Below are 26,840 nucleotides of genomic sequence, written 5' to 3'. Positions count from 1 at the left end.
GGAATACGTTATAAAACTTGCACAGATTCTAAGGTTGGGGCTCTATCTACCACACTGGTCTGTCAGCTGCATAAACATCTCCACATTTACAGAGCTTCCAACTTTCTCTTTTGATCTTGTGAAGTACCAGCTTGGCAGGCATTTAATAACTTGGGACTCCTCTTCCCCCTCCTGGATCCCTAGTGACCTCTACCTCTATATCTCTACCTTAGTTTTCCTACTCTGCTCCCAGATCCCACAGAAAAGCTCCGCTCTCTGGAACTGTTCCACTGAATACAGGCTAAAGATCCCCAGGGCACTGGTAGGCTGCCTTTCTAAAATGAGACTCACAAACCCAACTTCTAGCTTTTATTTGGCAGGGAGGGAGGGGGAAAGAAGAAATGAGCTTGTTTGGCTGAGTGACCTAATCACAGGAAATCATGGATCCTCCTGCAGAAACCCCTAGACTAGCTGGATGACTGTGTCCAGCCTGGGACACCACACAGTGAGAACTTGAAATTACAGCAGATGCCCAGGACAGGGAAGAACTCGAAGTCCTATTTAAAAGGAGAGGCTGAAGAGTTCCTTAAACCACAGAAGGAAACAGTGAAAGCAGAAAGAGACGACAGTGTTTTCATGTATTTGACTGCTTGTCAGAGGGAAAGGAGAGAACAGAGGCGCTCTGCTGTTCCAGGAAGCAGAACAAGAACAAGTCAGAGTTTTAAGGAGTCCAGCATCTGGAGGCTATTTTGTGGCAGTCTGGGTGAGAGATGATAGCAAGTACCGAGAGAAGAGAGAGATCTGAGACATTCTGGAGAATAACCTGCCAGGACTTGGTAAGGAACTAGCTAGGGAAGGAAAGGATGAAGGAGACAATGGTGTTGAGGATTTGGGGCTGGTCATTCAGAATAACTTCTAAGTTTCTTCCCAACTCTCAGATACTGAGATTCTATAAAAGTTCAAACTATGACAGGTGTCTCTGGGATGAGGGCATGAAATTATCCCTGGAAAGAACCTTTGAGTGAAAGCTGCCAAGATATGTGGACTGGCCTGGCCTCAGTGGAGGTGAGACGGGTAGGTGCACCCTTCAGCCGATCAGGATGCTACTCTTACCTTCCCTCTTCAGCATAAACTGTCTCCACTAGGTAAACTACTCAAAGGCAGCCAGTCTCCCACTTACTAAGCAATACATCCCTAAAAGCCAGCGTACAAAGCACCTAGCGGGTGTGTGTGTGTGTGTGTGCGCGCGTGTGCGCGTGCAGGGGTGCAATGCACCTGGTACATGGGACCACAGGGCTAGGCAGAGCTGCGTAAGACTCCAGGAAAGAACCTGACCTCCATCAGTTTAACAATCGCTCAAGCCACAACCTGGAATTGACTCAAACATGTTTATTGAGCTAAATCAGCAAGGCACAAAAGAGGCTAGGAAAGACATTCCCAAAATACAGAAAAACTAATGGGCTCCTTCCATTCAACACAGGCAGTGCCCCTCTCCAATACTGAGGCGAAGCTCCCACCCCTCCAAACAGCAGAAAATAGGCACTCTGCTCAAACAGAGGGACAGAGCCATGGTGCACCAGGAAGGACAGGGGGCTTATGACTGCTCTATCCTAGCAGCATCAGAGAAAGGTCAGTCAGAGAAAGGTCAGGTTAGAAAGGCACAGCCCACCTCTCCTTCCCCTGGGGAAGGGGAAGGGGAAGTGATGATTCCTTTTGCTCCGTTTCCCATTGGCCTTTTCCAAGTGGTCATGTCGTAGAGGTGCGGAGTGGAGATGGGGAGTGGAGATGGGGAGGGACATAGGATCATGTCAGAAATCCTACAATGAGAAAGATGAAAGTAAGATACAGAGACCTAACAACAGACCAAAGGGCAAAGAGATGATTGCAAGGTCCTCCAGAGGACAACTCTCATTCTCTTCCTGTATCACCCCTCCCCCAGCATACCCCTAAAGCCCCAAGGCAGCTGAGACAGCAGGCCAGGGGCTGTGGCCTTTCTTTCCACCTACTTGACAGGCACATGTGCTACCTGCCAGCGTCTCCCAAGGATGCACAACTCCTCTTAACCTGCCTTCCACAGTCTGTTTTGGGGACGCTCACCTCAGTGTTCAGCTCTGTAAAATCTAAGAGGTCCAGCCCGTGCTCACTGGGGGAAGACTGCTAGAGAGAATGGGATCAAAAATCAGAAAGGTCCCTCCCCACTCCCATCACCTGCAAACAACAACAAAAGGTCCCTTTCCAGTCTCGTGACAAGCTTGAAGGCTGGGGTAGGTCCCTGAAGCAGCCAGGGAGGGAAGAGGAGCAAAGTCAGAGTGGGCAGCAGCGTCAGAGTCATCAGAGAAGTGCTTCCTCTCCTGGCCTGCCAACTGAGACCCTTAAATTTGTTCAGCTTTGGAACGAGAGAATGGGGTTTTTCCTGAGGGGACTTTAGGAAAGACTGATAGAGGCCTTGCTGTCTAGTCTCTGGGTTGAACATGTTATCTGGTTTTCCCTTTGAGCACAAGACCTCCACTCCCCTCTTCTACTGTGTCCTTTCTCCACCTTCAAAGAGAAGAGAAGGGAGCAGAACAGCAGCAGACACACAATCCTTTTCTGTTTATAAGGCGCCTTCACTTTGTATTTTGTGTAAAAGGTCCATTTTAAAGATGAGGGGATTGAGAGGGGTTAAGGAGCTAACTTGATAAAGTGGTAAAACGGGAAGACTTTTAGGTCTCCTCACTCGAATTGCATGCTTCTCCTACTGAACTGGCAGCATATCCTCCTGAGGAAGCAGGCAGGCAAGGGTAGAAAATGGAGTGACTGGAGGAAGAGGGACTGGGGCAGCCCTCTAAGGAGACAGGAAGGAAGGTCGGCTGTGCCTGTGTGCATGTGTTATGAAGAGACTTGCTGAACGGGCTGCAAGGTTGGAGACTGGGTGACCTTCCATCTCTGTCTAGCTCTAGGACTCCCTTTAATTCTTAGTAGATTAAGAGGCAAAATACCTATAAGGGGATTGAGAGTGTGGGAGTGCTATTCCAGTCCAATGGTATTTAAAATTTTTCCCCCCTATTTCCTTAAAGTCCAAGCAAAGTCAACAGCAACTTACAAACCCTTCCTCCTTTACTCTATGATTCTTTCAAAACATCTTGGGCAGCTTCCAAGGACAAGGCATCATCAGGACAGAGGAGAATCACAATAGTTTCTCTCCCTCACATCTGCTTCCAGTTCTAGAGGGAGAAGGGACTGTTGGATCCACTCACCTTGCCTGTACCTTGCCACTCTTCACTTGAGTCATTCTGAATTTCTACTTCTTCTTCATCCTCTTCCATCAGGCTGAGCCTGGAAACAGTGGCAAAGAGTAGAGGTTTTCAAGGACCCCGGAGAGTTTCTCAGAGGCATCCCAGGGGAACAGGGTGGGCAGTAAGCAGACCAGGGCTCCAGAGTCCCACTCCAGCTTCAATCAAAGCAGCTCTACTTATATCTGTTTTACATACTAGGGTTCCATGTTACACTGGAAGGAAGTGTTCTGTGGTTAAAACAAGTCCACAAAGCACCAGCATAGAAGCAATGAGAAGGAAAGAATCCCCTCACAATGGGTGACATCTGAAGTGAAGACAGAAGATGATGAGAAAAGCTCACCGGGTCAGCCGGCTGCCCAGACCAGGACCCAAAGAGTTGAGTGGAGTCTGGAAATGCTGTGGACTCGAGGACCTTAACCTCTGGGCACCTAAAAGGGGCTGGCTGTTGGGAATGAAGGTGGATCAGTGACAAGGGTTAAAAACAAAGGTAAAAAGAGGAGGTAAAGTGGCCAGCATGAAAGCCAGTAAAAAGCTCAGAGTGGAGGGAAAAAGAGAAAATGTAAAGCTAAAGAAAGGGGAAAGGACCGGAGAAGAACCCGAGAATGAGGGGGCGCTGTGGGAGGGAACAACGCAACAGAAATGACGAGACACCAAACTGGGACGTCACAGCCGGGCTCTCCTGGGGCCGCACCCTTGGGTAAATGCCAATTCTGAGCCGCCGCCTTCTTCCATCTCTTCCAATCCCCCCAGGGGCTGCCTACTTTTCACAGCCGTTGAGGTGAGGGTGGGTGTGGGTGGGATACTGTTCAGCTGTAGGCTTTCCTCCTGTGATGCAGAGATGTCCTCTCTGTGCCGCCTGGAGGGGCCTGCAAAGCAGCAGAGGCACATGTTAACTGTAAACCAGGTACCACCACAGACACTTTTAGTTTTTCAAGACCTGCTCAGAATTTGGTAAGGAAAAGTTATAAAAGAAGGGAATGGAAAACCTAGATGGTCTCATTATGACACGACTAAAAACGAGTACAGCCCTATGTACTATAAAAAGTAGGGTTTACAGAATTGTACCAAGGATTTGTCCAAGAAAAGCTCATTACACAGCTTAGAAAACAAGAAGGAAAGAGACATACATTCCACAGATAAACAGTAACATACAAACACGAATGTGAGAGAGGGTTGGAGTCCCTAAGATTGAGAGGTCTCAGTTAATCAATGAAGACATCTGAAATCCTATTCATTCAAGATTTCTGTAGTGAGAAAAAGCTTAGAATGGCCTGAAATGAGGGAGGAAACATGAGGGTTAAGGAGAAACAGAAAAACGGGAGACTGGATTTTTTAGAAGCCAGAAAAAATGAGATAACGGCAATGTCAGCACAGTTCTAATATGAAGGGTAAATGGAAGACCTGGGGCTCAAAATATTAAGGACTCTCTCCTGCAGAGCTCTAGGAAGGCAGAGGAGGAGAAAAAAACCCAAAATGTCTTAGAAAACCTAGGTAATGCTATTTTTAAAACATAAGTCAAATCCATATTAGAATTTGTCAACTGTAAACGTTCATACCCCCATTATCCTCCCTCCCCACAGCCTTGTTTGTACACTGAAACCGGCAACCGGAGAGTGAGCTGCTTCTGGTTTAAGCAGAGGGCTATCGAAACAGGGAAGAGCCACGTCCGTGAGCTGTGTTCCCAGAGAATAAACCTTGGGCCCCCACGTGACTCCTAATCTCTCCAACCTATTATCACTGGTGTAATGTCCACAGATTTAGCCCTGGGACCTCTCCCTATCTCCATCTTCACTGGCTTCCTTAGCCATTCAGGTTCATGACTTTAAGTACCAACTCCCACATCTATCTCAAGTCTGCCTGCCCCCCTCCTCCAAATTCCTGTCTGTCCAACATCTCCACCTGTAGTAACATGGCTCATACTAAAGCCCTGGTTTCATTTCTCACTCACAGCCTTCCCCATCTCAGGTGCTATCAACTCCATCCTTCCAGTTATTAGGCCAAAATCCTTGGAGTCATCCTCAACTCCTTTCTTTCTTACATCTTACATTCTTTCTTATTATGAGGTCCTATTAGTGATATCTTGGAAGTATGTCCAGAATCTGGCCACTTCTCACCATATCCGCTGCTCCCCTGGCTCACACACTCTCATCTCCTGTCTGGGCCCCCACAGCAGCCTCCTCACCAGCTCCTTGGCTTCAACCCCTGCCTCTCCTTCGGTCAGTTCTCAACACAGCAGCCAGAAGGAACCCCTTAAAATTTAAGGCAAATCCTGTCAATCCTGTGCTCAAATCCTCCAATGTTTACCCATCTCACTGTCAGTAAAAGCTGGAGTCTTTATTCTGGCTCGTATGCTCTGGACTCCTACGACCTCTTTTGTCTCATATCCTACACAGTCTCCATTCAGCAATACCGGCCTTCTCTGCTGTTCCTTGAATGTGCCAGAGACATTCCCACCATGGCCTCTGGACCGGCTGCACCCTCTAGTCTGCTATTCTGATATACACAAGGCACCCCCTCTTTCACTTCCTTCAGTTTTCTCCCCTGCATTCATGTTCTCTCCAAGGCCTTCCCCAATCACTCTTTGTAAGACTGCAATCCCCACCTCATCAGTATTTCCCCATCCCCAGTTCACTGCAGTATTCTCAGCACAACTGAGCACAAGGTGCTCAGTAAGTGTCTGCTGAATGAACAATGGAACCGATCTTTTCAGTTTTCTCCTACCTTTACAAACTCTGTTTTAGGCAAACCAATCTATACATCTATGTGCTTTGGCAAAATCTTACCTTTCTATGTTCTGCTTGTGCTCTTCTGCTAGCCCATGATACTCACTCCTCTGTTCAACTTATATAAATCTTACCCATTTTTCAAGATCCGGCTTAAATCCCATCTTCTTGATAAAGCCTTCACAGATCAACTAAACTTAAAATGATACCTTCCTTCCCTGAATTCTATAGCATTCCTCTGTCAAATCCCTGGGAATTTATTACTTAGTGGTGACTTCATAACTCAGATTTTCTATAAATGTATTTGCTTTCTTTTCTATTAGATGGTAAGCTGCTTGAGAATCCTTCATGGCCTCTAAAACACCTAACACAGTATCTCGCATATAGTATGTCCTTAGGTGGTATACAAAAGACATTAAAAGGAATTCATACCCTACCTCACAACACACACAAAAATTAACTCGAAATGGATCACAGGGCTTCCCTGGTGGCGCAGTGGTTGAGAGTCTGCCTGCCGATGCAGGGGACACGGGTTCGTGCCCCGGTCCGGGAAGATCCCACATGCCGCAGAGCGGCTAGGCCCATGAGCCATGGCCGCTGAGGCTGCGCGTCCGGAGCCTGTGCTCCACAACGGGAGAGGCCACAACAGTGAAAGGCCCGCGTACCGCAAAAAAAAAAAAAAAAAAAAGGGTCACAGACCTAAATGTATTAGCTGTAACTAGAAAACTCTTAGAAGAAAACACAGGAATTTGTGACTTTAGGCAATAGCTTCTTAAGACATCAAAAGCACATGCAACAAAAAAAATAGATAAGTTGAATTTCACCAAAATTAAGAACTTCTGTATTTTCAAAGGCCACCATCAAGAAAATTAAGACAACCCACAGAATGGAAGAAAATTTTTCTGTACCATACATCCGATAAGAGACTTTTGTCTAGAATATGTAAAGAACTCAACAAGAAAAGGACAACCCAATTTTTAAATGAGCAAAGGATTTGAACAGACATTTCTCTGAAGAAGATATACAAATAGCCAATAAGCATGTGAAAAGATGCTCAACAGCATTAGTCCTTAGAGAAATGCAAATTTAAACTACAATGAATGAGATACCAATCCACAGCCACTAGGAGATGGATAAAATAAAAAAGACAGTAACAAGTGTTTGCATGAATGTAGAGAAACTGGGGCCCTTGTACATTGCTGTTGGGATTGTAAAATGATGTAGGCACTTTGGAAAACAATTTGGTAGTTCCTCATAAAATTACACATAGAGTTACCATCTGATCCAGCAATTTCAGTTCTTAGGTATATCTCAAGAGAAGTGAAAACCTACATCCACACAAAAACCTACACATGAATGTTCACAGCACCATTATGCCTAACAGAAAGTGGAAACAACCTAAATGTCAATTAACTGATGAATGGATAAATAAAATATGGCATATCCACTCAATGGAATGCTTTTTGGTCATGAAAAGTTATGAGGTACTGATAAATGCTAAGCATGGATGAACCTTGAAAACATGATGCTTAGTAAAAGACACACAAGGCCACATACCATATGATTCCATTTATACAAAATGTCTAAGAATAGGCAAACCCAGAGACAGGAAGTAGATTAGTTATGCTGCCTAGGCTGCGGGAATGGGGAGAATGGCGAATGACTACTAACATTTTAAAATGTACCCTAGGGCTTCCCTGGTGGCGCAGTGGTTGAGAGTCCGCCTGCCGATGCAGGGGACATGGGTTCGTGCCCCGGTCCGGGAAGATCCCACATGCTGCGGAGCGGCTGGGCCCGTGAGCCATGGCCACTGAGCCTGCGCATCCGGAGCCTGTGCTCCGCAATGGGAGAGGCCACAACAGTGAGAGGCCTGCATACCACACAAAAAAATTTTTTTAATAAAAATAAAATGTACCGTAAAAAGCACAAACATACACCTCAAACTTGTGATTTCTAGGATATTACCACTTAAGATGAGACTATATTTTTAAAAAAAAAGAAAATCAGTTTAAAGAAAACAACTGGTAAGTTATAAGACAGGTAGTGATCTGAAGATTAAAAAATCACGAAGGTTATATAAAAATCTTTAAAAATTGGAAAATAACAAGACGTCACAGAGAGGCATCCTAAATGTACAGATTTCTGAGTTCAATCTCTGGTTTTATGATTAGTTTCTATTTAATTTTTCACAGAAGTTCGCTGTTTTTAGTTGGCTAGATAAACCGTGAAGAAAATGAGTACCCTTAATGATAGTAGGTGATTAATGAAATAATTATTTGACCAGACACAAGAGTTTGAAGGAGGCAAAAGCCAATATGCTGCGTATCTAGGTAGTGGCGATCAAGGAAGTAGCACTGAGCACCCTGATACCTGCATTCACAGCACTTTACCTTCAATGCGCCTCTTCTTGGAGCGGGGGTAGCCCTGAGGATTGGCCTCTGCTGTACTCTCTACAGGGCTGAGGGACTGGCAGTAGGTGGTGACTGGACCCCAGGGATGGCCAGGTGCCTGGCAGACACGTTGCAGACACTTTTCCAGGTAGGACAGTCTAAGAAAGGGGTGGGATGGAGAGGCTGAAGTGGTCACAGGCCCTCGCCACACCCTTCTTCTCTAACTCCCATCTTTATCCACCCACGCCCTAACTTACAGCAGCTGCTTGTCCTGATGGAAGAGTCGGGGGGAGAACTCTGAAAGGAGCTCCAGGAATGCCAGATTTGGGGGCTGACTGGAGGAGCCAGCTGGAGGAAGCTCAGACAAGGAGAACCTGATGCCTTCCCTTGGTTGAGCAAAATCATTTTAGGAAGAGAGTCCCTTCCCACTTCCCTCCCAGGGCTGAGGCATCCTGTCCAAGTGCTTCTTCCCCTGGACCCAGCCTGTCTCCAAAGGATACCCGCTCACCAACTCTACTGCGACTCCTCGACATGCTTACCCTCCCCCTCTGAGACCTCACTCCCAGCCCTCCCTGTACCCAGCCTCTGGCTCAGCCCTCTTAGGAAGATTCAAGTACCTTGCTTTCCAACCAATACTTCCTTACTTGTGTAGCATGACCACAAGGTCACGGTTCTGTAGCTGCTGGGGTCCAAAGCTCAAGGCAAACCTCCTGGCCAGGTCCCTCATCTCGATGAAGGCTGGAAGCTCATTCAGGCCCTGGGGCCCCTGTTCCTGCAGCAGTTCTGTGTATAACTGTGTCCAGGAGACATGGCACATTTGGGAAAGGGAGGAACAAGATAGAAACAAGGAAGTATAGCATTCCCTTCTCTGCCCAGAAATCCGAAAGGGCTTGGGACACCATCTGCTATTTTTACTCTTTCTTTCCTCCTAGGACACTGACCCTATTCCTGACCCCCTTGCAACAGAGAGAGGCTTCACCCTGCTCTGTAACAATAAAAATGACTGTAGTAACTGAAGGGGTTGAGAGAGAACAGACTAGAAAAAGAATTAGGAATTCCCTATCACTTTATTGTTGGTGCTCCCATGTCCTAACTGACGTGGAGTTTCTATGGGGTTGGGGTGGAAACAGCCCACAGTTAAAAAAAATACTTTTTATGGCTCCGTTAACTGTGAAGGTGACTGTCATGTGGAATAAAAGCCAAAGTAAATCAGAAACTTCCTGCTCTGAAGGATCTCATGTTCTAGACAGCTGTGGGTGGGCTGCAAGGAGGGCACGTCAGGTCTGAGGCACTGTAGGCAGAAGGGCATACCTGCTTGAGGCTCAGCAGCAGGATTCGGGAACAGTGACTTCGGTCAATCTGCCTTGCTCTAGTTAACGTTTCCTTGATAATGTCACCATAGTCATTGTAGAACTGAGGGAAAAGAAGTGGAGAAGATACTGTTTGACCACAGGAAAAAACTATTTCTTTTGTTTTGTTTCTTCACAGCCCTAACCGTATCTCTTTCCGAAACAGCCTTAGGTAGGGAAATGTGAACCTAAGCATAAAACAACTCATACTAGACCATACTTCTAACCAACAGGTACAAAGCCCCAAAGAAATCAGTTTAGGCAAGTAAGGGAAGAAACTCTGCCCTGAGCCCATTTCTTGGAGAAGGAGGATATTAAGCCTGCCAGAGCCCAGTGTCATCCAGCACCGAAGCCTTTGCTATTTGTCTCTCCCCACTAGAACAGAAGCTCCAGGAAGAAGGAACCGTTGACTATTTTGTTCACTGAGGTGTCCTTAGTGCCTGGGATAGTACGTACTCAATAAAGAGAAATCAACACAATGCTGGATTGAGGAAATGAGGTATATATCTAGGTATCTTGTGAGGACTGATCCCTCTTCCATTCTTATTTCCCTTTCTTACATTACCCCATTCCATAGACTAGATTCACACACACAAAAAAATCTGGACAAGAAGAATAAGATACTTTCCCTCCAATGAATTTCTTCCTCCTAACAGTTTTTTCTCCACTAACTATTTACTACTAAAGTCTCTTTTCTTTGTCCTTTTATTCTAAACTATTGGCCTTCCCCCCTGCTTCTCTTTTTAAGCCTGATACCATCATCTCTCCAACCCTCCTTTCTGTAGTGCTACAGAGTCTGCAGCCATGGCCATGCTCAGCTTGGCGCCCTGCTGTACCTTGTTGTAGTGTTTGAAAACATCCGAGGCTGCGTCCATCTCCAGCACCCCATAAAGCAACAGCTTGCAGAACCCAGCCAGGAGGCGGCGCCGCTGGTGCAGCTGCTCTATCTGTAAATGATCCTCCTGGGAATGACCTGGTTCACACCAAGTGCAGAATGGGAAACATCAGAATCACAGATTCAGACCTCCTGCCCTATATGCCTGAGCCCCAGGTATACAGCCCCTGTACCACTGCCCAGTCCTCCAGGCTGGATGAAGACGTGGTCCATGAGGAAGCTGGCCAGCTCAGACTGGAGAGTGGCTTCAGGAATAAAGACAAGGGGCCTAAGGAACTCTCGTCCCCCGACAATCATCTGAGGGCCGAAGATGAGCAGCAGATCACTTAACAATACAAAAGCCTGTCAGGGAAAAAAAGAACGCTTAAAAAGGACAGAATATTGACCAAGACAGAAATTACATTGCCAATTTCCCCTCAGAACGGGGTTTCCTCAGACCACAGGGTCGGGGTCGGGGGGATGACTCACATCCTGACATACGCTCACTTGAGAAAACGCTCACCTGCTCCTGAATCTCAGGATCCACATCTGAGAGGCAGTTCTGGCAGAGTTCACAGAAGGCCACCATCCTGCCCTTCAAATTCAACAGCTGCTTCTGTGGAGACAATGGCTTCAGCAGGGAGAAATGAAGGAAGACACGGACTCCTCCATTCCCGTTCCCCCTACTCAGACCCATATTCACCTGGGAAGCATCTGATCCAGATACGTGGGTTAGTGTCCAGAGAATGGAAAAATAGACAAGAGTCAAGGCTGGTAAGATCACCTGTAACAACCAAATGTGACAAAATGAGGGTCAGGAGTAAGGGGCAGGTGGGGAGAGAGAGACAGACAGGCAGATACACACAAAGGAGGGAAAAAAGAAAAAAGCAGACAGAAGAGAGAAAATGAGATTAGGAGAGACCCAATTCCTTTTCCGGTAGAAAAAAACTGATTCTGGAAGTCTTCAGAGGATTCTATCCTGAGTAGGAATGCCACCTCTTCCTAATTTATTTAAAGTCTCCTAGACCCCCTCAATATTATCCTTGACTCCCCAGAAACCAGAGAGAATAGCTGTTTTCAGGTGCTGGAAAGTACAGTCACCTTCCAAGATTGGGATGGAAGGAACGACACACATGATCAAGATCTCTCTCTCTCTCATCTGCTCCACAGCCCCGGGACTCGAACTGCATATGTGGTGGCCACCTAGGACACAGCCCTTAAAACTCCTCTCCTGCCTCCAACTTGTCTACTTGCCTGGTGAGGAACCTCTCCTGTGTCCACAGCCTTCCGGAGGAGTCGGTAGCAGGGCTCATAGAGCTCCCAGCGAGTTAGGTCATGGGCACTTTGGGGGGCGGGGAGAGAAAAACGTTACACTGGAAGAGAATGAGAGGAATCAACCCCACAGACAGTGGTAGAAACAGAAGAAGGAGCAGGAGGGGAGCTGCTCACTTGTAGAAGGCAGAGAGGCGCTTCAGGGTGGCTGCCAGACTGTACACCTCATCCTCATCTAGGAAGGAACACTGAGGAAGAAAGAAGGTCCACAGTGGGATTTCCCCAAGAACTCACAGATCCACACCCCCATCTTGGGGCCTCTCCCACAAAAGTCTGGGGTGTCCCATCACGCAGCCCCACTTCCAACCTGCAGCAGCTCTTCAAGCTCCTGCTGGAAGCGGTCAGTCAGCAGATCCACAAGTTGGCTGCGGGCAAAGTCCACCCGGCTGAAGAACGTGAACTCCGGATTACACAGCAGATAGAGGGCATGAGCACCAGCCTCAAGCACCGCTGGTTCTGCGTGCTTCACCACCACCTCCTGGAGCTGCTGCAGGAGCAGCTCCAGGTGCTGAGAGAGAAAACGGTGGGAGAAGACCGTGCTGTGGGGGGGGGCAGGGAGGACAACTCCTCCGGGAGGGTCTAGAGGTGGGGAGGAAAGAAACAGGGTCGAAAGCTTTAAACTTCAAGCATAAGATGCCTCAGAAAGGGAGGGCTTATTGGTTTTTCTAGAATCCAGGTTCTTGAGAAAAACTGGATACTGGCAGTAGACCCTTTGGCCCTAGGATGAAAGTAGCAAAGTATAGGGAATGTGTCCTCCTCTCTCCTCACTTTCTCCAAGCGCCTGGTGCAGTAGATGTTGAGGTCAAAGTAGTTGAGAAGCTGCAGCAGGGGAGCAACCTTCTCTGCATCAGCTGAGAACTGTGGTGATTGAGAGGGAAGCCTACTTATTACCTGCTATACTGCTAATCTGGAGGCCAGTTCCTTCCACCCGCTCATTCCCAGAGGCTGAGCAGTGGGGACCCTCTACCTTGGCCAGGAGCTGGGGAAGCAGGGGGATGAGGTGCTCAGTCAGCTTCACCTTGTCGTCGGCTTGGATCTTACGTTCTTTGGGTGTTAAGCCCTGGAATTACAATCATTTGGGGGTGGGGGTAAAAGTGTGTGTACATGTATTCCTCTGCCCAACAATTTTATCTTCCCAGGAAGGAAAACTCAGCAGCTCCCTTCAATTTCTTTCTCTGGAAATGGAATTCTTTGAGGGGCAGAGGAAGGAGCACCTGAACCTAAGACTTGAGAATTAGGACAGACAATACCTGCCTGGATTTAATATTGCTAAGCAACCTACCCTGCCCCTCTTGCCATACCTTCCTCCCCGTGACCCGCCCCACAGGCGGGTGACCCTCGGAAGCTTGCCGGACACTGGACACAAGGATTTCTGTCAGTGTGCTCTCCTGTACGTCGCCCAGGTCTGAGGTGGCAGGAGGATGGAAAACAGAATCACAGGGTGGCCACCCTCCATCTCCAAGGACCCCACCACCCCACCGCCCCACCGCCCATGACACCTATGTCTTTCACAAGTCAGGAGAGAAATCTCTCCTGGTTTCCTACTAGGAGATGAGAGGTCCCCTCCCCTGGCTACCAGGTGGCACACACTCTGGTCCTTCTCCAGCAGCAGGCTTGTCAGACTCTCCCAGTCCTTCAGCTGAGGCCCCGCACAGTCCCACAGGCTGTCTACTAAGTATGCAGCGTGGTAATGGAGCTGTGGAAGAAGACAGATGTTAAGTTACTGACGCCACATGTTAAAACTCTAGAAATTGGCTACTAATGAACCATTTCTCTCCTTCCTGCAGTGCCAGCTCCCATCCTTCTCTACCTGAAGGTCTTACGCCTGAGAGCCCAACAGCTCCTTTTCATACGTCACCTCACTCTCCACAAAAAAGGACAGCAGAAGGTGGAAGAAAGTCCTCTGGGAGCGTGGACTTCGGCGTCGCTCTCTCTCACCCACCGTTCTTGTCTCACACTCAGGGCAGAAAAGCCTGGTAGAGGGGACACAGGGAAAGGGCATAGCATGGAAGGAAGTAAGCAGTGCAACAGTTACCATGGAAGGAAGAAACAGTTCAAGGAGAGGATTAAAGAAAAAAGAGGCACAGAGCTAAGGAAAGCCCCAAGGTGTTGAGAAGGGAAGGAGACACCAAGGGAGACTTTATAGGTATGGGGAGCCCTTAGAAAGAGCACCAGCTGATGATGGAGAGAAAACAACAGATGATGGTGTTAAAGGAACAAACGAAAAGAGGCCCACTCACTTCCAGTACAGAAACTCCCCCACAGCAGAGGCCAGGGCTCTGTTAGAGGCATACACAACAGGGTAGATGCTCTCACAGTCTGCCTCTGTCAGCATCCCTTCCATGTTCCTGCCAGGAGAAACGCAGAACAAGCAGGTGGATATGGATGTCGTCCTCTAGCCTCTAACTAAGGCTAGAAACAAAAAGGGAAAACCAACAAGGATTAACTCACAAAGAACTTCCAAATGGAAGAGTGGAAAACAGAGGGATATGAAGAGTTAGAGAAGATAGGAAATTTGCCCCCTGAAGATCCTGCAACTCGGGAGTGACCTCTGTCTTTCAACCTGTATATAAACAAGAGTCAACCTATGATCCGCGGAGGGATAGGACTCTGGAAGGGCCTGCCTGATGCTGAAAGGTAAGTCTGAGATGCTTGCCTCTCCACTTCCCAGGACTCACTTAAGAATAAGTGTTAGTAACCTGACGGCCTCCACTGCCACGTCATACTCTCGGTCCATGACCATGGAAACCAACCGGTCCTGTAAAAAGGAGAACATTGCTCAATAGCTCATTATATCCATCCCAAAACACCGCTTTCTTAGAATCTGAGGGATTCCTAAAGACAGGGTGTAGAAGCAGACACTGGGATATCTATGGATATATAAAAGTAATAGACATGGATAAATGAGGTGGGGAAATGGGAACCACAGACAGAGCCAAGCACAGGAGCACTGTCCCGATTTTACCTTAAAGCGGCTGGTAAAGAGCTCCAGGCGTGCAGTCCAGTCTCGGTTGCCATACAGCCCTTTTAGAGCCTTCAAGCACTTCAGACGGACTTCTCGATGCTACTGAGGAGAAGGGAAATGTGGCTGACTCCTCCTCTACTCACCCTCACTGGGCCTCCATACCTCCCTCTCAGATTACTCATTCTGGGCCTGGGTGTCCTCTGTATCGAGGACTCTGAGATGTCTCAGAGACAATGAACAGCTGTCTTCTCACTTAAAATCCAACAGGATCACAGCAGACTTTAGCAATCATGATTAAAAGGATCTTTTGGCTACCACCCTAGCACTTGCATTACCACCCTGTCAACTTTCTCGCCTTTCCATAGGGAAAGTCTTTCTCCACTCGACTGTGGTTTTGAGGCATTTAATCTCCTAGATATGTCTTTCTCTCTCCTAACTTATCCTACCCTCACAAATACTTGGGGAACTTCGAGGTTCAGTGTCTTGATGAGTTGATCACTGACCACTAGTGAAACACCTAAGTGGCAGTACCAGGAAAAGCTGAAGCATCCTAGGGCAGGGAAGAGGACTGACTCAACTCTCACCTTATCATGCAGGGTCCAGCCAATATATTTTAAATAGCTGTCAGTGAGGAAAGAGGTACTGTAGCTTTGTATCCAAGACCCAATCTCCTCAATGCAGATAGCACGGATCTCAGGAAGGACATCCCTAGGCACAGAGAGAAACTGACCCTTATTACCTTCTCTCCAAACTCACTTTCCATCCCAGCAGATATCTCTGTCACAGGAGAATCTATTTTCTTGCCTAAACACCAGGTACTAGGCCTTTCATTTCCTCCTCCCAATGTGAATATTTTAAAAAGTGAACACTTTCTGTAACCAACCTATGAAATAGTTGAACTTATCCTCCATGCCCCTTTTAAAAACCGATTTTGGAATTTAATTTAGCTGTTGCCCAAACTGCGTGTGTGTGTGTGCGTGTGCGTGTGTGTCTAATTGAGGTACAGTTGATATACAATATAAGTTTCAGGTACAACATAGTGATTCACAATTTTTAAAGGTTATATTCATAGTTACTATAAAATATAAGCTATATTCCCTGTGTTGTACAATATATCCACCTGTCTGTTTTGCTTCCACTTCAAGAAAAGATTACATCAGCTAAAGGGTTCTGGAAAGGCAGAGGTTGAAATCTAGGTAAGAGTGAGACACAAATACTGAGGAAGAAATTCTTTACCCAGTATAAAACTCCCCTGCCGGGCTTCCCTGGTGGCGCAGTGGTTGAGAGTCTGCCTGCCAATGCAGGGGACATGGGTTCATGCCCCGGCCCAGGAAGATCCCACATGCCGCGGAGCGGCTGGGCCCGTGAGCCATGGCTGCTGAGCCTGCGCGAACGGAGCCTGTGCTCCGCAAAGGGAGAGGCCACAACAGTGAGAGGCCCGCGTACCAAAAAAAACAAAAAAACAGAAAAAAAAACCTCCCCTGCCTTTAGCACAGTGTAAGGCACAGTGAAGTGGGCTAGGAAAAGGCTTACCGAGCTGTACACCCTCAGAAAGGTCCTGCCTTTTGGCTCTCTGCTCTTGTCCTCTCAAGGCTCAAGCCCCAGTAAGATGGGGCAGGGGAGGTCTCAGGCAAAGCTGGAGCAGAAGAATACTCAGCAATGCCTTACCCTCTTATCGTCTCTCCCAGAAGAATTTACACGATCCTTTGTAGGCGGGGATAAACTAAACCTAATTTGGAACATTTGTTGCCCCAGCTGCGCTAGCTGTGGGACTAACCAGATAACTCAGGGTTAGGAGGAGACCTTGTCACTTCTACAGACTCCATAACTGAGGACCAGCCACTTCAATGAGAGGAGCCCAGTAACTCACCTGTACCGATGTACAAAGACACCCCTGAAGAGGGCATTCATCATTCCCTCAATCTCCTCTTGATGCTCTCTGAGCTGGAGGACAGGGAGTAACAGGTCAATCTCTCATGTCCCCCAATAATATAAGGCCACAAAAATATAAGAAAAGCATGACATCCACCTACTTCCTATTAATAGGAGGACACAGTCTGAACCTCTGGTATCCTTTGTTCCCTTTTAAACCTTCTAATTTTTTTTTTAAATTTTCAGGACATTTGGCTTTACTTCCCACACGTTCATAATACTTCTATCTCCCCAAATCATTTTTCCCCCACATGAGAAATATACATCTATAGTAAGGTATGAAAGTTACAGGCCTCTAACTTTCTCTCTCTTTCTATGGATTAGATAACTTGGAAAAGAGTATCACCTACTCATCCACTTGTGACAGTGGACAGGCCGGTGAAATCAGGCAGTCAATAGATACATCTAAAATACAAAGTTGATGAGAAGGGTGGAGTTTGCAAACAAAAGTAATTAAACTAATCAGTCAAAAGCAGCGAAAAAGAAAATGTAGCCAATAAGTTATCAGAATAGAAAAAGGTTAAACCTTCCAATTCTGGAAGAAGCCGTATAGTCAACTAATGCCTCAGAGATCTGTGTTTGGAAAAAATAATATCCCTTCTGTGTCTCATTATTTTGACTATCTTTGGCTATTCAGAGGCCCTAGCTGGTAGTTATACATGTTTTTGACTAACAACAATGGGGAAAAAAATTTTAATAAATGCAGTTTGACAAAAGAAGCGCAACAAAAAAAAGAGAAGGAAGAGATTGTATCAGTGGTTCTCAACTGGTGGCTCCCAGGGGACATTCAGCAATGTCTGTAGACATTTTTGGTTGTCATAACCTGGGAAGGTACTACTGCCATCTAGTGGATAGAGGACAGAGATGCTGCTAAACATCCTGTAATGCCAGGACAGCTCCCTAAATGTCATTGTTGAGAAACCCTAGATTAGATGAATAACAAATAACAAAGAAGCAGAATTACAAGGGAACATTCTTTAAGACAACTGCCCCAACTCTTCAATAAATCAATATATTGGGGGAAAATGCGGGGGGGGGGGGAGAGCAGAGGTTCTGTATAAAAGAGACTTAAGAAACACAACAACCCAATGTAATGCATAGTTCTTAATTAAATCCTGGTTGGAATTAACCAGATATAAAAGGTATTTTGGGGACAAGTGGAATATTTTAAATATGAATTGGGATTAAAAATATTAGGGAATCACTGTTAATATTTTTGGATATGAAAATGGTATTAGGATTATGTAGTAACATGTTTTTGAGATGACATACTTAAGTCTTTAGGTTGAAATACCAATATGCCCATAATTTAATACAAAATAGTAAAAAAAAAATAGATGAAGCAAATATAGTGAAATATTAGTTAAAACTAAATTTAAATCTAGTTAAATCTAGATTTAAATTAAATAATCTAGTTAAATCTAGATTTGTATGTGGTGTTCATTCTACCAGTGTTATTTATTTTTCTGAACGTTTGAAAATTTTCATACTTAAAGGAAAAGGAGAGAGGGAGGGAAGGAGGAAAAGTGTGTCATCAGTACCAAATTCTATGTAAATCGAAAAGGGATACTGAAAAAAGGTCATTGGCTATAGGGATTAAGAAGTCACTGGTTTGGGCTTCCCTGGTGGCGCACTGGTTGAGAGTCCGCCTGCCGATGCAGGGGACACAGGTTCGTGCCTCGGTCTGGGAAGATCCCAAATGCCACGGAGTGGCTGGGCCCGTAAGCCATGGCCGTTGAGCCTGCGTGTCCAGAGCCTGTGCTCCGCAACGGGAGAGGCCCCAACAGTGAGAGGCCCCCATACCGCAAAAAAAAAAAAGTCACTGGTTTGTTGAAAATAACTTGAAAGAAAAAAAATGGGGATAGAAGCTAGGTAGTGAAAGGATTCAGTTGGATATTAAGGAAGTAAGGAAATTCTAAAAGGAAGGATAGAAATGGAGTAGCTCATAGAGGAGAATGAAAGAAGATTCAAGGGCTTATATACATTTATAAGTGGAGAGAGGAAAACAGTCGTGAGGGAGAGATTAAAGACAGAAAGCAAAACGATAACTGATGAAGCAAGAGGCCAGAGAAGTCCAAATAATAGGAGTCACCCTAGTGTATATAATTTAAGATTTGACACAGACCCAGTACACATAAGATTTAAGACATACTGACAGTGAAAATAGCAAAAGAGAATCAGGAAAGTATAGATCATTCTCTAATGATTTAGCATGGAAGATATGTTTGGTGAGGGCTGGAAAACAGTCAACTGGCATAGTTACACATGATAAGTCCTGCCAACCTCATGGTGGGGGAGGTCTCAGATACTTAGGGGGAATGAGGGGAAAGTCAGTGTTAGTCTCACGATAGACACAGCTGTTTGAAGGTTTAATCAGTGTAAAAGATTTTGTTGGGGTTTATGTCCTCCAGTGGTCTTCTTCAAGTTTAACAGGCAACAAAGCAAGTACCTACTATGTGCCCAGCTAGGCAATTTATTCATCTCATTTAATCTTCACAAAAAGAATTATTCCCTTTTTAAAGGAAAGGAAACTGAAGCTTAGAGATTACATAAGGCCATGGAGCTAGTAGCTAACTGGAACAGAATTTAAACGCAGGAGAGATTGAAAGGCCTGTGTCCTATCCATTTCTTGAACACTTGGCCTCCCGCATCAGTGGTTGGCCTTCAGTACTCCTGTGGTAACCTGCATACTGCACACTTGACAAGAAAGTCAATGCTTAACCCCCTGCACAAGATGCAGGCACAACATTTAAACACCTGTGATAATGAATGCAGACAATGGAAACTGAGCAAAAGTGGAATCATAGAGAACTCTAAAATTTACTCTAAACTAGAAATGCTCTATTGAGCCCACATCCCAGAAACAAAGTGAGCATGCAATAACCTCTGACCGGAGGAGTCTATTAAACTATTGCCAGACTCCATCATTCATGATCTCAAAGCTTGCCTGGGGGACTGTGCCTTAGCAGAGAGAAGCTTGGGGACTGATAAGGTGGGCTGCAGCAGCTGTGATGGAAGCAGCAGAGGAGGGAAGAGGCAGGGAACACTTCTCACCTCTTTGCGTTTCTCCAACAGGCTCTCCAGTCGCTCAGGTGCTCTCTGTCCTGGCCCCTTGTTTCGTTCAGTCTCGTACTGACGTTGATTGTTGTCCTTGTGCAGACTCAGTTGGAAGGCAACTCTTACCAAGGAGGTCATCAGCTTCATGGCTTTGAGTCAGTAAAAATAAGATAACGAGATCATTAATTAAGTCAGAGAGAGGGAGGGTAGGTTCAAAAAAGAAGGAAAAAAAGGGCAGTGAAAAAGAAAAGCTAGAGCAGGGTGACCCTAAAATCCTAAGACTCACTGTTCTGGAGTGGATTTTTTCTCTCCCTAACTCTTTTGGGCTTCCTTTAATGCTTAGCATATTCCCAGTGGTGAGCTATAAGAAACACGTTAAGGCTGGAAACTATCACTGTAATCCACTCCTTTTTACAATTCCACTAATGAGAAACTGGATGGAGGTTTGGGATAAAAGAAGCATGACCCTGAAGTAAAGAGCTAGAATGCAGGTAGGAAAGAAGATCCAGGACTGGAGAACAGAGGAAAGTTCTACCAACCCCCAAGAGAACACTGACAGAATAAAAGTGACTGCTTACCAGCCAGGGTGCTAGTGTGACGGAAGGCACGGACTTGGGAGTCTGAGAGGCCAGTGAGCAGAGAGATGAGGTTGTCCATAGGGAAGCCATCATAGAGGAGGCTATACTGGCACCGATAGACCAACGTCCTCACAAATTCACAGAAGCTGCCCTGGAACTTCTTCCAGGATGGGCCTGGAGCTATCAGAGGATAGTCTCCTGAGTCCTATAAAAGAGGTTATGAAAAGGATGGAAAAGTTATTACCAGGTCTATGAAGTCACAGGGACTGGATGTCAAAACCCAATAGTATAGTAAAAATGTATCTCTTATACCTCATTTTCAACTCTACAGGCCTATTCAGATAACGTGTATAGGTCCCTTTTGCTCCCAAGAGATTAAACTCCTCTTTCTAAAAGCTATCCTATTTCCCAGAATCAGAAAGAGGAGGATAATGGGCCTTGTATTTTGCAAAAAAGAGTGGCAAGAGGATCCTGGACTGTCTTCCTCCACCTCATTAAACTGTTCTGTTAGCTGCTGGATGATCTCCGAGTTGGACATCTTCTTGAACATCTCAGGGGTCACAGTGCCTGAGAAATGGAGGAGATGAGGTACTTAGAAGGCAAATAACAGGACACCATGACCATTTAACATACACATTTGAAGATGAGCTAGGAAATATACTGAAAAGAGCTTAGGTGGGGAATCAGAAGACCTGAATCCTAGTCATAAATCTGCTGCCATCTAACTGAGTACCTGCTATAAGGCAACCTCTCTAGAAAACCCAAGGGAATCAAACAGTGGAAAACTATGGTTAAAAAAATATTCCAAACAATCAAAAAACAAAGAAAACTATGCCAGATTCTTATAATACAATCTGCAGACGTATAAGACTAAAGTTAGGTCATGGCCTCTGGGGACCTGGGGCCCCACAGCTTCAGTGGAGAAATATGCGATGAAGTGGCTGAGAAATAAGGAATAAGAAAAGATTATTTCATTTAGAGAAAGGAAGAGTAAAAGTCTGATGGTCCATTTCCAAATTTGTAAACATCATACCATCACAATAGCATGATTATTTATTTTTCTCCAAAGTGTCTTGTCTCCAAACCAACACATTTCCTTACTGGATCTCTTCCCTACTTACCAATCAACAATGTAGTCGGCACTAGTTAAATAAGTGAAATTTTTCTTACGCTTTTCCCTCTCCATTTATTTAGGAAATGCCTAATCCTACACATCTAAAAGGAGGAAAAGTTTTACAATATAGGAGCAAAGGCTGGGGATTAGAAAAGGGTAGGAGTTTCCTCACCTTTACATCCACATGATCGGATGAAAAAGTTAATGAGCTCCAGGAATCCTGCATCCTGGTCTTGCTTGTAGCTATCCAGCCACTCATCTACCAAAGACTAGGAAAACAATGTGGATGATTTCTATTTCTGGCAACATGACAGACTAGAAATTCTGTATAAGCTTTCTAACTGAAGCATCTAAACTTCTGATTAAAATATTAAAACATCTTTTAAAATGTATTGCTAAACCAGAATAAAAGGTAAAATTCCATAAAAGCCAAAAATGAAGTGAAGGTAGCGGTTCTGAGAGATAAGCAAGCTGACTTTTGCTCTGAGGGGTCTCTTAACTACAGACAGTTAGGAAACTAACTTTCTGTCCAGATGGCTGCATGGAATGTAGAGCATAGGAGATAGAGCCTAAGGGGCTTCCAAAAACAGTAGTCCAAAAGGAGGCTCCTGCAAAGAGTCACACCCTCATGAAAGCAAGAATGAGAAATAAACCTATAGGTAAGATGGGGACAGCAAAAAAACTAGCTTGTTATGACCTTAGTGTGGGGTAGAGGGAAAAACAAATTGTCCCTTGAGAATTCAAAACCATAAGCCAGTTCCCATATCTGGATTTGCAGTCAAGATCCACATTACCTCTACAGTCAAAATAACCTCAATCAGATAATTTAATTAAAAGTGACTCTGGGGGCTTCCCTGGTGGCGCAGTGGTTGAGAATCCGCCTGCCAATGCAGGGGACACGGGTTCGTGCCCCAGCCCGGGAAGATCTCACGTGCTGCGGAGAGGCTGGGCCCGTGAGCCATGGCTGCTGAGCCTGCACGTCCGGAGCCTGTGCTCCGCAACGGGAGAGGCCACAGCAGTGAGAGGCCCGCGTATCGCAAAAAAAAAAAAAAAAAAAAAAAAAAAAAAAAAGTGACTCTGGAGCATCCTCACTCAACCACCAAAAGCAAACGTAGGTTTCCTCTCTTAACAACCCATCTTCAACCCAGGCCCCAAAGAATTCCAACACACAGAAACCAGTAACAAAAACAGAAAAACTCCGTATGTTTGAAAATTTTTAGTTTTTCTAAAAACTAGAAAAATCCACACTATACATCAATAAGGGTCAATCTCAAACAACTGAAATAATTTAAGTCATAGAAAACTAATGAACGACTCATTCACTTAAATTAAGGAAAACACATTCATTGGTGAGAAAATTATAATGAGAGACAAGGGAATGGTTAACAGAAAATTCATTCTAGTAGTTATCTCTGGGTGGTGAGGGAACTGGGGGAGTAAGGTGGAGGGAGGATACACAAGGGTCTCTACAGCACCATTAAGGTTTCATTTCTTGAGCTGGGGCTAGAGGCCTGGGTGATCACTGAAAAAAAATTTTTAAGCACATATATGCCTTTCATGTTTTTAGATGGTAATTACAATAAAATTATTGAAAAAGAAATGTAAGAAGAGAAAAAAGATATGTGGGGAAGGAAAAAAATTAGGTATAACTGTCGAAGTGGAGCTAAAAAGTGACAAGGGTGAACAAGTTGCCACCCAAATCCAAGCTTCTCCTCTACATTATCCAATGCCTTTCCTTGTCTCCTCCATCAATCAATCAAGGCAAAATCTATTCTGTTCTGTGATACTATTAGGAAAGGAACATTCCCTCTCATGTAAGATTCCCCTTACATCAATCCCTCCACGGATTCACTCTGTGGTCTTATCTGCCTTTCCTGATACAGGTTATGTTCACTAAAATGTCTACATTAAATCAAGTTTGTAAGCACTTGTACTTATCTTTCCACCCAGCGAGGGGTAAGATGGTATCAAGAAACAGAGATGAGACACTCTGTTTTACCTGCATGTCACTTTTGGCAGCTTTCACAGCCTCAAAGAGATCACTGGCTGGTGGCTCTGACTCTTTCTGACCATGAGCACGTACCATTTGGGACCCCTTCTTTGGACGTTTTGCCACCTAGTAAGCATAAAGAGATCACGAATATCTTTAAAAAGTGAAAGTGACATTAACGCTCGGTCTCATCACACAGGTAGGCTTAAGCTGCCAATTCCACAGCAGAGTTTGAGTTACTGACTCAGATTAGAAATAACTGACTTTATATTGTAAACGTTATTATTTCTAGCCTCTTGTCCTTTTAAAAGTCCCTAAGCCCCATTCCTGTTCCTCTATACCCTAATACCCTCTTCTCTTATTCTTTGCTCTTCAAAATCTGCCTTCTTCCTACTTCTGTCCCTTAACACTTTTTAAGCCTTGTCTTTTCATCAAGCATATCAGCTGACCTCTTCTAGGTTTTCTTTTGCTGCTTCCCAGACCAGGTTCAAAAACAGAACAAAACTGACTCACTGGGGTTGTTTTGAGTGGTCGTTTTGCTGCTCTCTTCTTTACATTTCGTCTCAAGTTGTCTTCGAAGTCACTGCCTTCACCAGCTGACAAAGATTCACTATCCCTGTGAGGGAGTGTGGTTCTGCTTAGATACAACACCCTAGTCCCTATATATAAAAGGGTAAATGAATTATAGTTTCTTTTTGTCTCTAACTTTACATCCCTCTCCATGAGAAAAATATATTCAGATTTTAAGAAGAGATGAGCTTACTGTTGCCAGGAAGTAGGGACAACGTCTTAAGGGAAAACTTTCACTTGAATAAACCATTGGAGATGAAGAACTGAGGTAGATAAAGGACAACCCTTTCTTAATATCCTCTCTGAATAAGAAAATCAAAAGATATTCACATTTAAAAAAAGATATTCACATAAGCAGTGAGGGGATCACTGCTGAGTAGAGAAAAATGGCTCAGTAAGTCATGTATTACTAATACACAAACCAGAGATTAATACGTGCCTGGTGTTAAATTTTACCTCTTGAAAACAAATTCACGTCTTGTTGATTAGGGTTAAATTTACAAAATAGATATAACCTGGTGCCAAACAGCTGCACTGACAAATAGAAATGATTCAGAAGAGACCAATTAAAATTACCATGGGATACTCTTATAACTGAAGTATAACCTTTAAAAATTGTGAATCATTATGTGGTACACCTGAAACTTATACAATATTGTATATCAACTATACCGCAATAAAAAAAATTACCAGGGGATAAATCAGACCTTGATTAATTTTTTCCTGGAAAGATTTTTTTAAAACCCAAGACATACTCATACAATCTTCCAGAATAAGCTCATAAATGCCAACAGCTACGGACCTCTTTATAAAACCCCAAACAAAAGAACTACAGGACACCAACTAAAAAGTATACACTAGTTTTCAGGTACCAAATAAAGAACTCTTTTCCCTTTCCCCCATCTGTGGGCCCCCACCGGAGGCTGTCCGTGAACACACAAAAGTGTTCAAGAAAGGTTCAGACAAGTTGGATGATGGATTCAGAACAGGATGGATTATTCTTGACGCCTCCAACACGTAGGGCAGCTGAAACCCAGCCTGTTCTGAACCAGTATAGCATCTCCTGGCTTTTCATAGTCACACACGTGTTGCCACTTTACCCGTCTGTTACATGAAAATGAGAAAAGCTGCGGACAACGCAACCAACCCCACTCACCCCTCCGATGTCTGGTCCGAGTCCCTGTCATCGCAGGGCACAGCGACAGACGAACTAGAAGACGCAGACATGCTCCTCGGCCCAGTCCCCACAGCTCTGCGCAGCGGGGAGGACCCACTGCTCGGGGAGGAGGAGCTATGGGACTGGGAGGACGACGACCGCAGGGTGGCCATGGTGGTCCAACTGCGGGAGAGAGAGAGAAGGGGTAAGGCTTCCTGTCCCACCACGTCTCCATCTGCAGCCCTGACGACCCCCCTTGTTTCCAAGGGAACTGCTTTGGAACTCGGGGAGTGGGGGACCCACAAAAAAATAAGACGGAGCACACACTGTAGATCAACTACAGGTCAAATTAAAAAAGAACAGCACAGCTTCTATGGTTTCTCCTGGGATAAACCATAATAGAAAAGAATATTTTAAAAAACGTATGTGTATATATAACTGAGTCACTCTGCTGTACAGCAGAGACTAGCACAACACTGTAAATCTTCTATTACTTCAACTGAGAAAAAAAAAAAGAGACGGTGGGCTTCCCTGGTGGCGCAGCGGTTGAGAGTCCGCCTGTCGATGCAGGGGACACGGGTTCGTGCCCCGGTCCGGGAAGATCCCACATGCCGCGGAGCGGCTGGGCCCGTGAGCCATGGCCGCTGAGCCTGCGCGTCCGGAGCCTGTGCTCTGCAGCGGGAGAGGCCACAGCAGTGAGAGGCCCGCGTACCGCTAAATAAATAAAAAAAAAAAAGACGGAGACAGTCCCGACCTGAGGCATCAGGGCGTTAAAGACACCACGGCCCCAACGCCGACCTCCGGTTTGGGGTCACTCCCCAAGCACCGAGGAAGGCACACACCAGGGCAGCTTAAAACACACCCCTCTCCCCAGGATTCGGAGTTAACTGCCAGTGAAAGAAAACCAGCTCACAGGGTGCAAACGAGAAACAAGAACCGCCCCCCCAACCCCCCCCACCCCCACAGAAGCACCTAGACTTCCATTTCTAAAAGGCTAGAACGGGACTCCTCAAGGACCCGGCTGTGACGCGCTTAACGATTTGGGGCTAGAGGCGCCATCAGAACCAGGCCGGAAACGCTGAAGGAGTCACGGAAAGCTCGCATTCTCCATTTTTCCAGAAGAGGGGATCTCTACTCAACGCTGGGCTACGCTATTTGAGCGGAGGAGCCGTCTAACCGCTCAGGAGAGCGACTATCAGCCTTTGGGTCTGGGATTCCTGGCCACTGTGGAGGAGGGTATGGAAAAGGGAAAGTCCTCTCTCAGGGCCAGAGTGTGGGGGAGGGCGACCGCCTGGGTCAAAGGGGAGCCTCACTGTCTGAACCCGGAACAGCGACTTCTGGCCGAGCTGCGTTGAGGAAAAGTCACCACCGCGGGTCCTTTGGGTCTCTGTGGTCACCCTTCCCCACCAGCCCCACAGTCCGGCACGGGCGCCCGCCGCTTCCCTTCTGGGTGGCAGAAGACTCCAGAAAAACGCGGGAAGGCGCGGGCTGTGCGGTGCGCAGGCGCGAGCCCAACGGCTCGTCTCAGGGCGGGCAAACTGTCGCGAGGCTTGGGC

The 26,840-nt window shown here is 45.8% G+C and overlaps 1 protein-coding gene across 1 annotated transcript; it reads right to left on the bottom strand.

Moving 5' to 3' along the window:
* Positions 1-1,393: 1,393 nt before the first annotated feature.
* STAG3 (STAG3 cohesin complex component) lies at positions 1,394-26,732 on the bottom strand. The gene is made up of 34 exons (XM_030845902.2): positions 26,598-26,732; positions 25,285-25,467; positions 24,072-24,174; positions 23,568-23,684; positions 21,741-21,837; positions 20,945-21,021; positions 20,455-20,659; positions 19,874-20,025; positions 16,758-16,831; positions 15,472-15,595; positions 14,888-14,986; positions 14,601-14,680; positions 14,163-14,270; positions 13,781-13,895; positions 13,513-13,618; positions 13,224-13,327; positions 12,890-12,982; positions 12,691-12,780; positions 12,230-12,430; positions 12,040-12,110; positions 11,845-11,932; positions 11,294-11,374; positions 11,114-11,206; positions 10,785-10,953; positions 10,553-10,689; positions 9,679-9,780; positions 9,012-9,160; positions 8,625-8,753; positions 8,368-8,525; positions 3,946-4,120; positions 3,595-3,696; positions 3,216-3,294; positions 2,077-2,136; positions 1,394-1,796 (listed from the first exon to the last, which is right to left on the bottom strand). Exons 2-34 carry the CDS (start codon positions 25,455-25,457, stop codon positions 1,788-1,790), a joined length of 3,720 nt encoding a protein of 1,239 aa, XP_030701762.1. The 5' UTR covers positions 25,458-25,467; positions 26,598-26,732; the 3' UTR covers positions 1,394-1,787.
* Positions 26,733-26,840: the final 108 nt, after the last annotated feature.

The sequence above is a fragment of the Globicephala melas genome, chromosome 15, assembly GCF_963455315.2.
Source record: "Globicephala melas chromosome 15, mGloMel1.2, whole genome shotgun sequence".
In the NCBI taxonomy this organism is placed as follows: Eukaryota; Metazoa; Chordata; class Mammalia; order Artiodactyla; family Delphinidae; genus Globicephala; species Globicephala melas.
The sequence above is the reverse complement of the archived record's forward strand: the minus strand, read 5'-3'. Positions and strand labels throughout refer to the sequence as shown.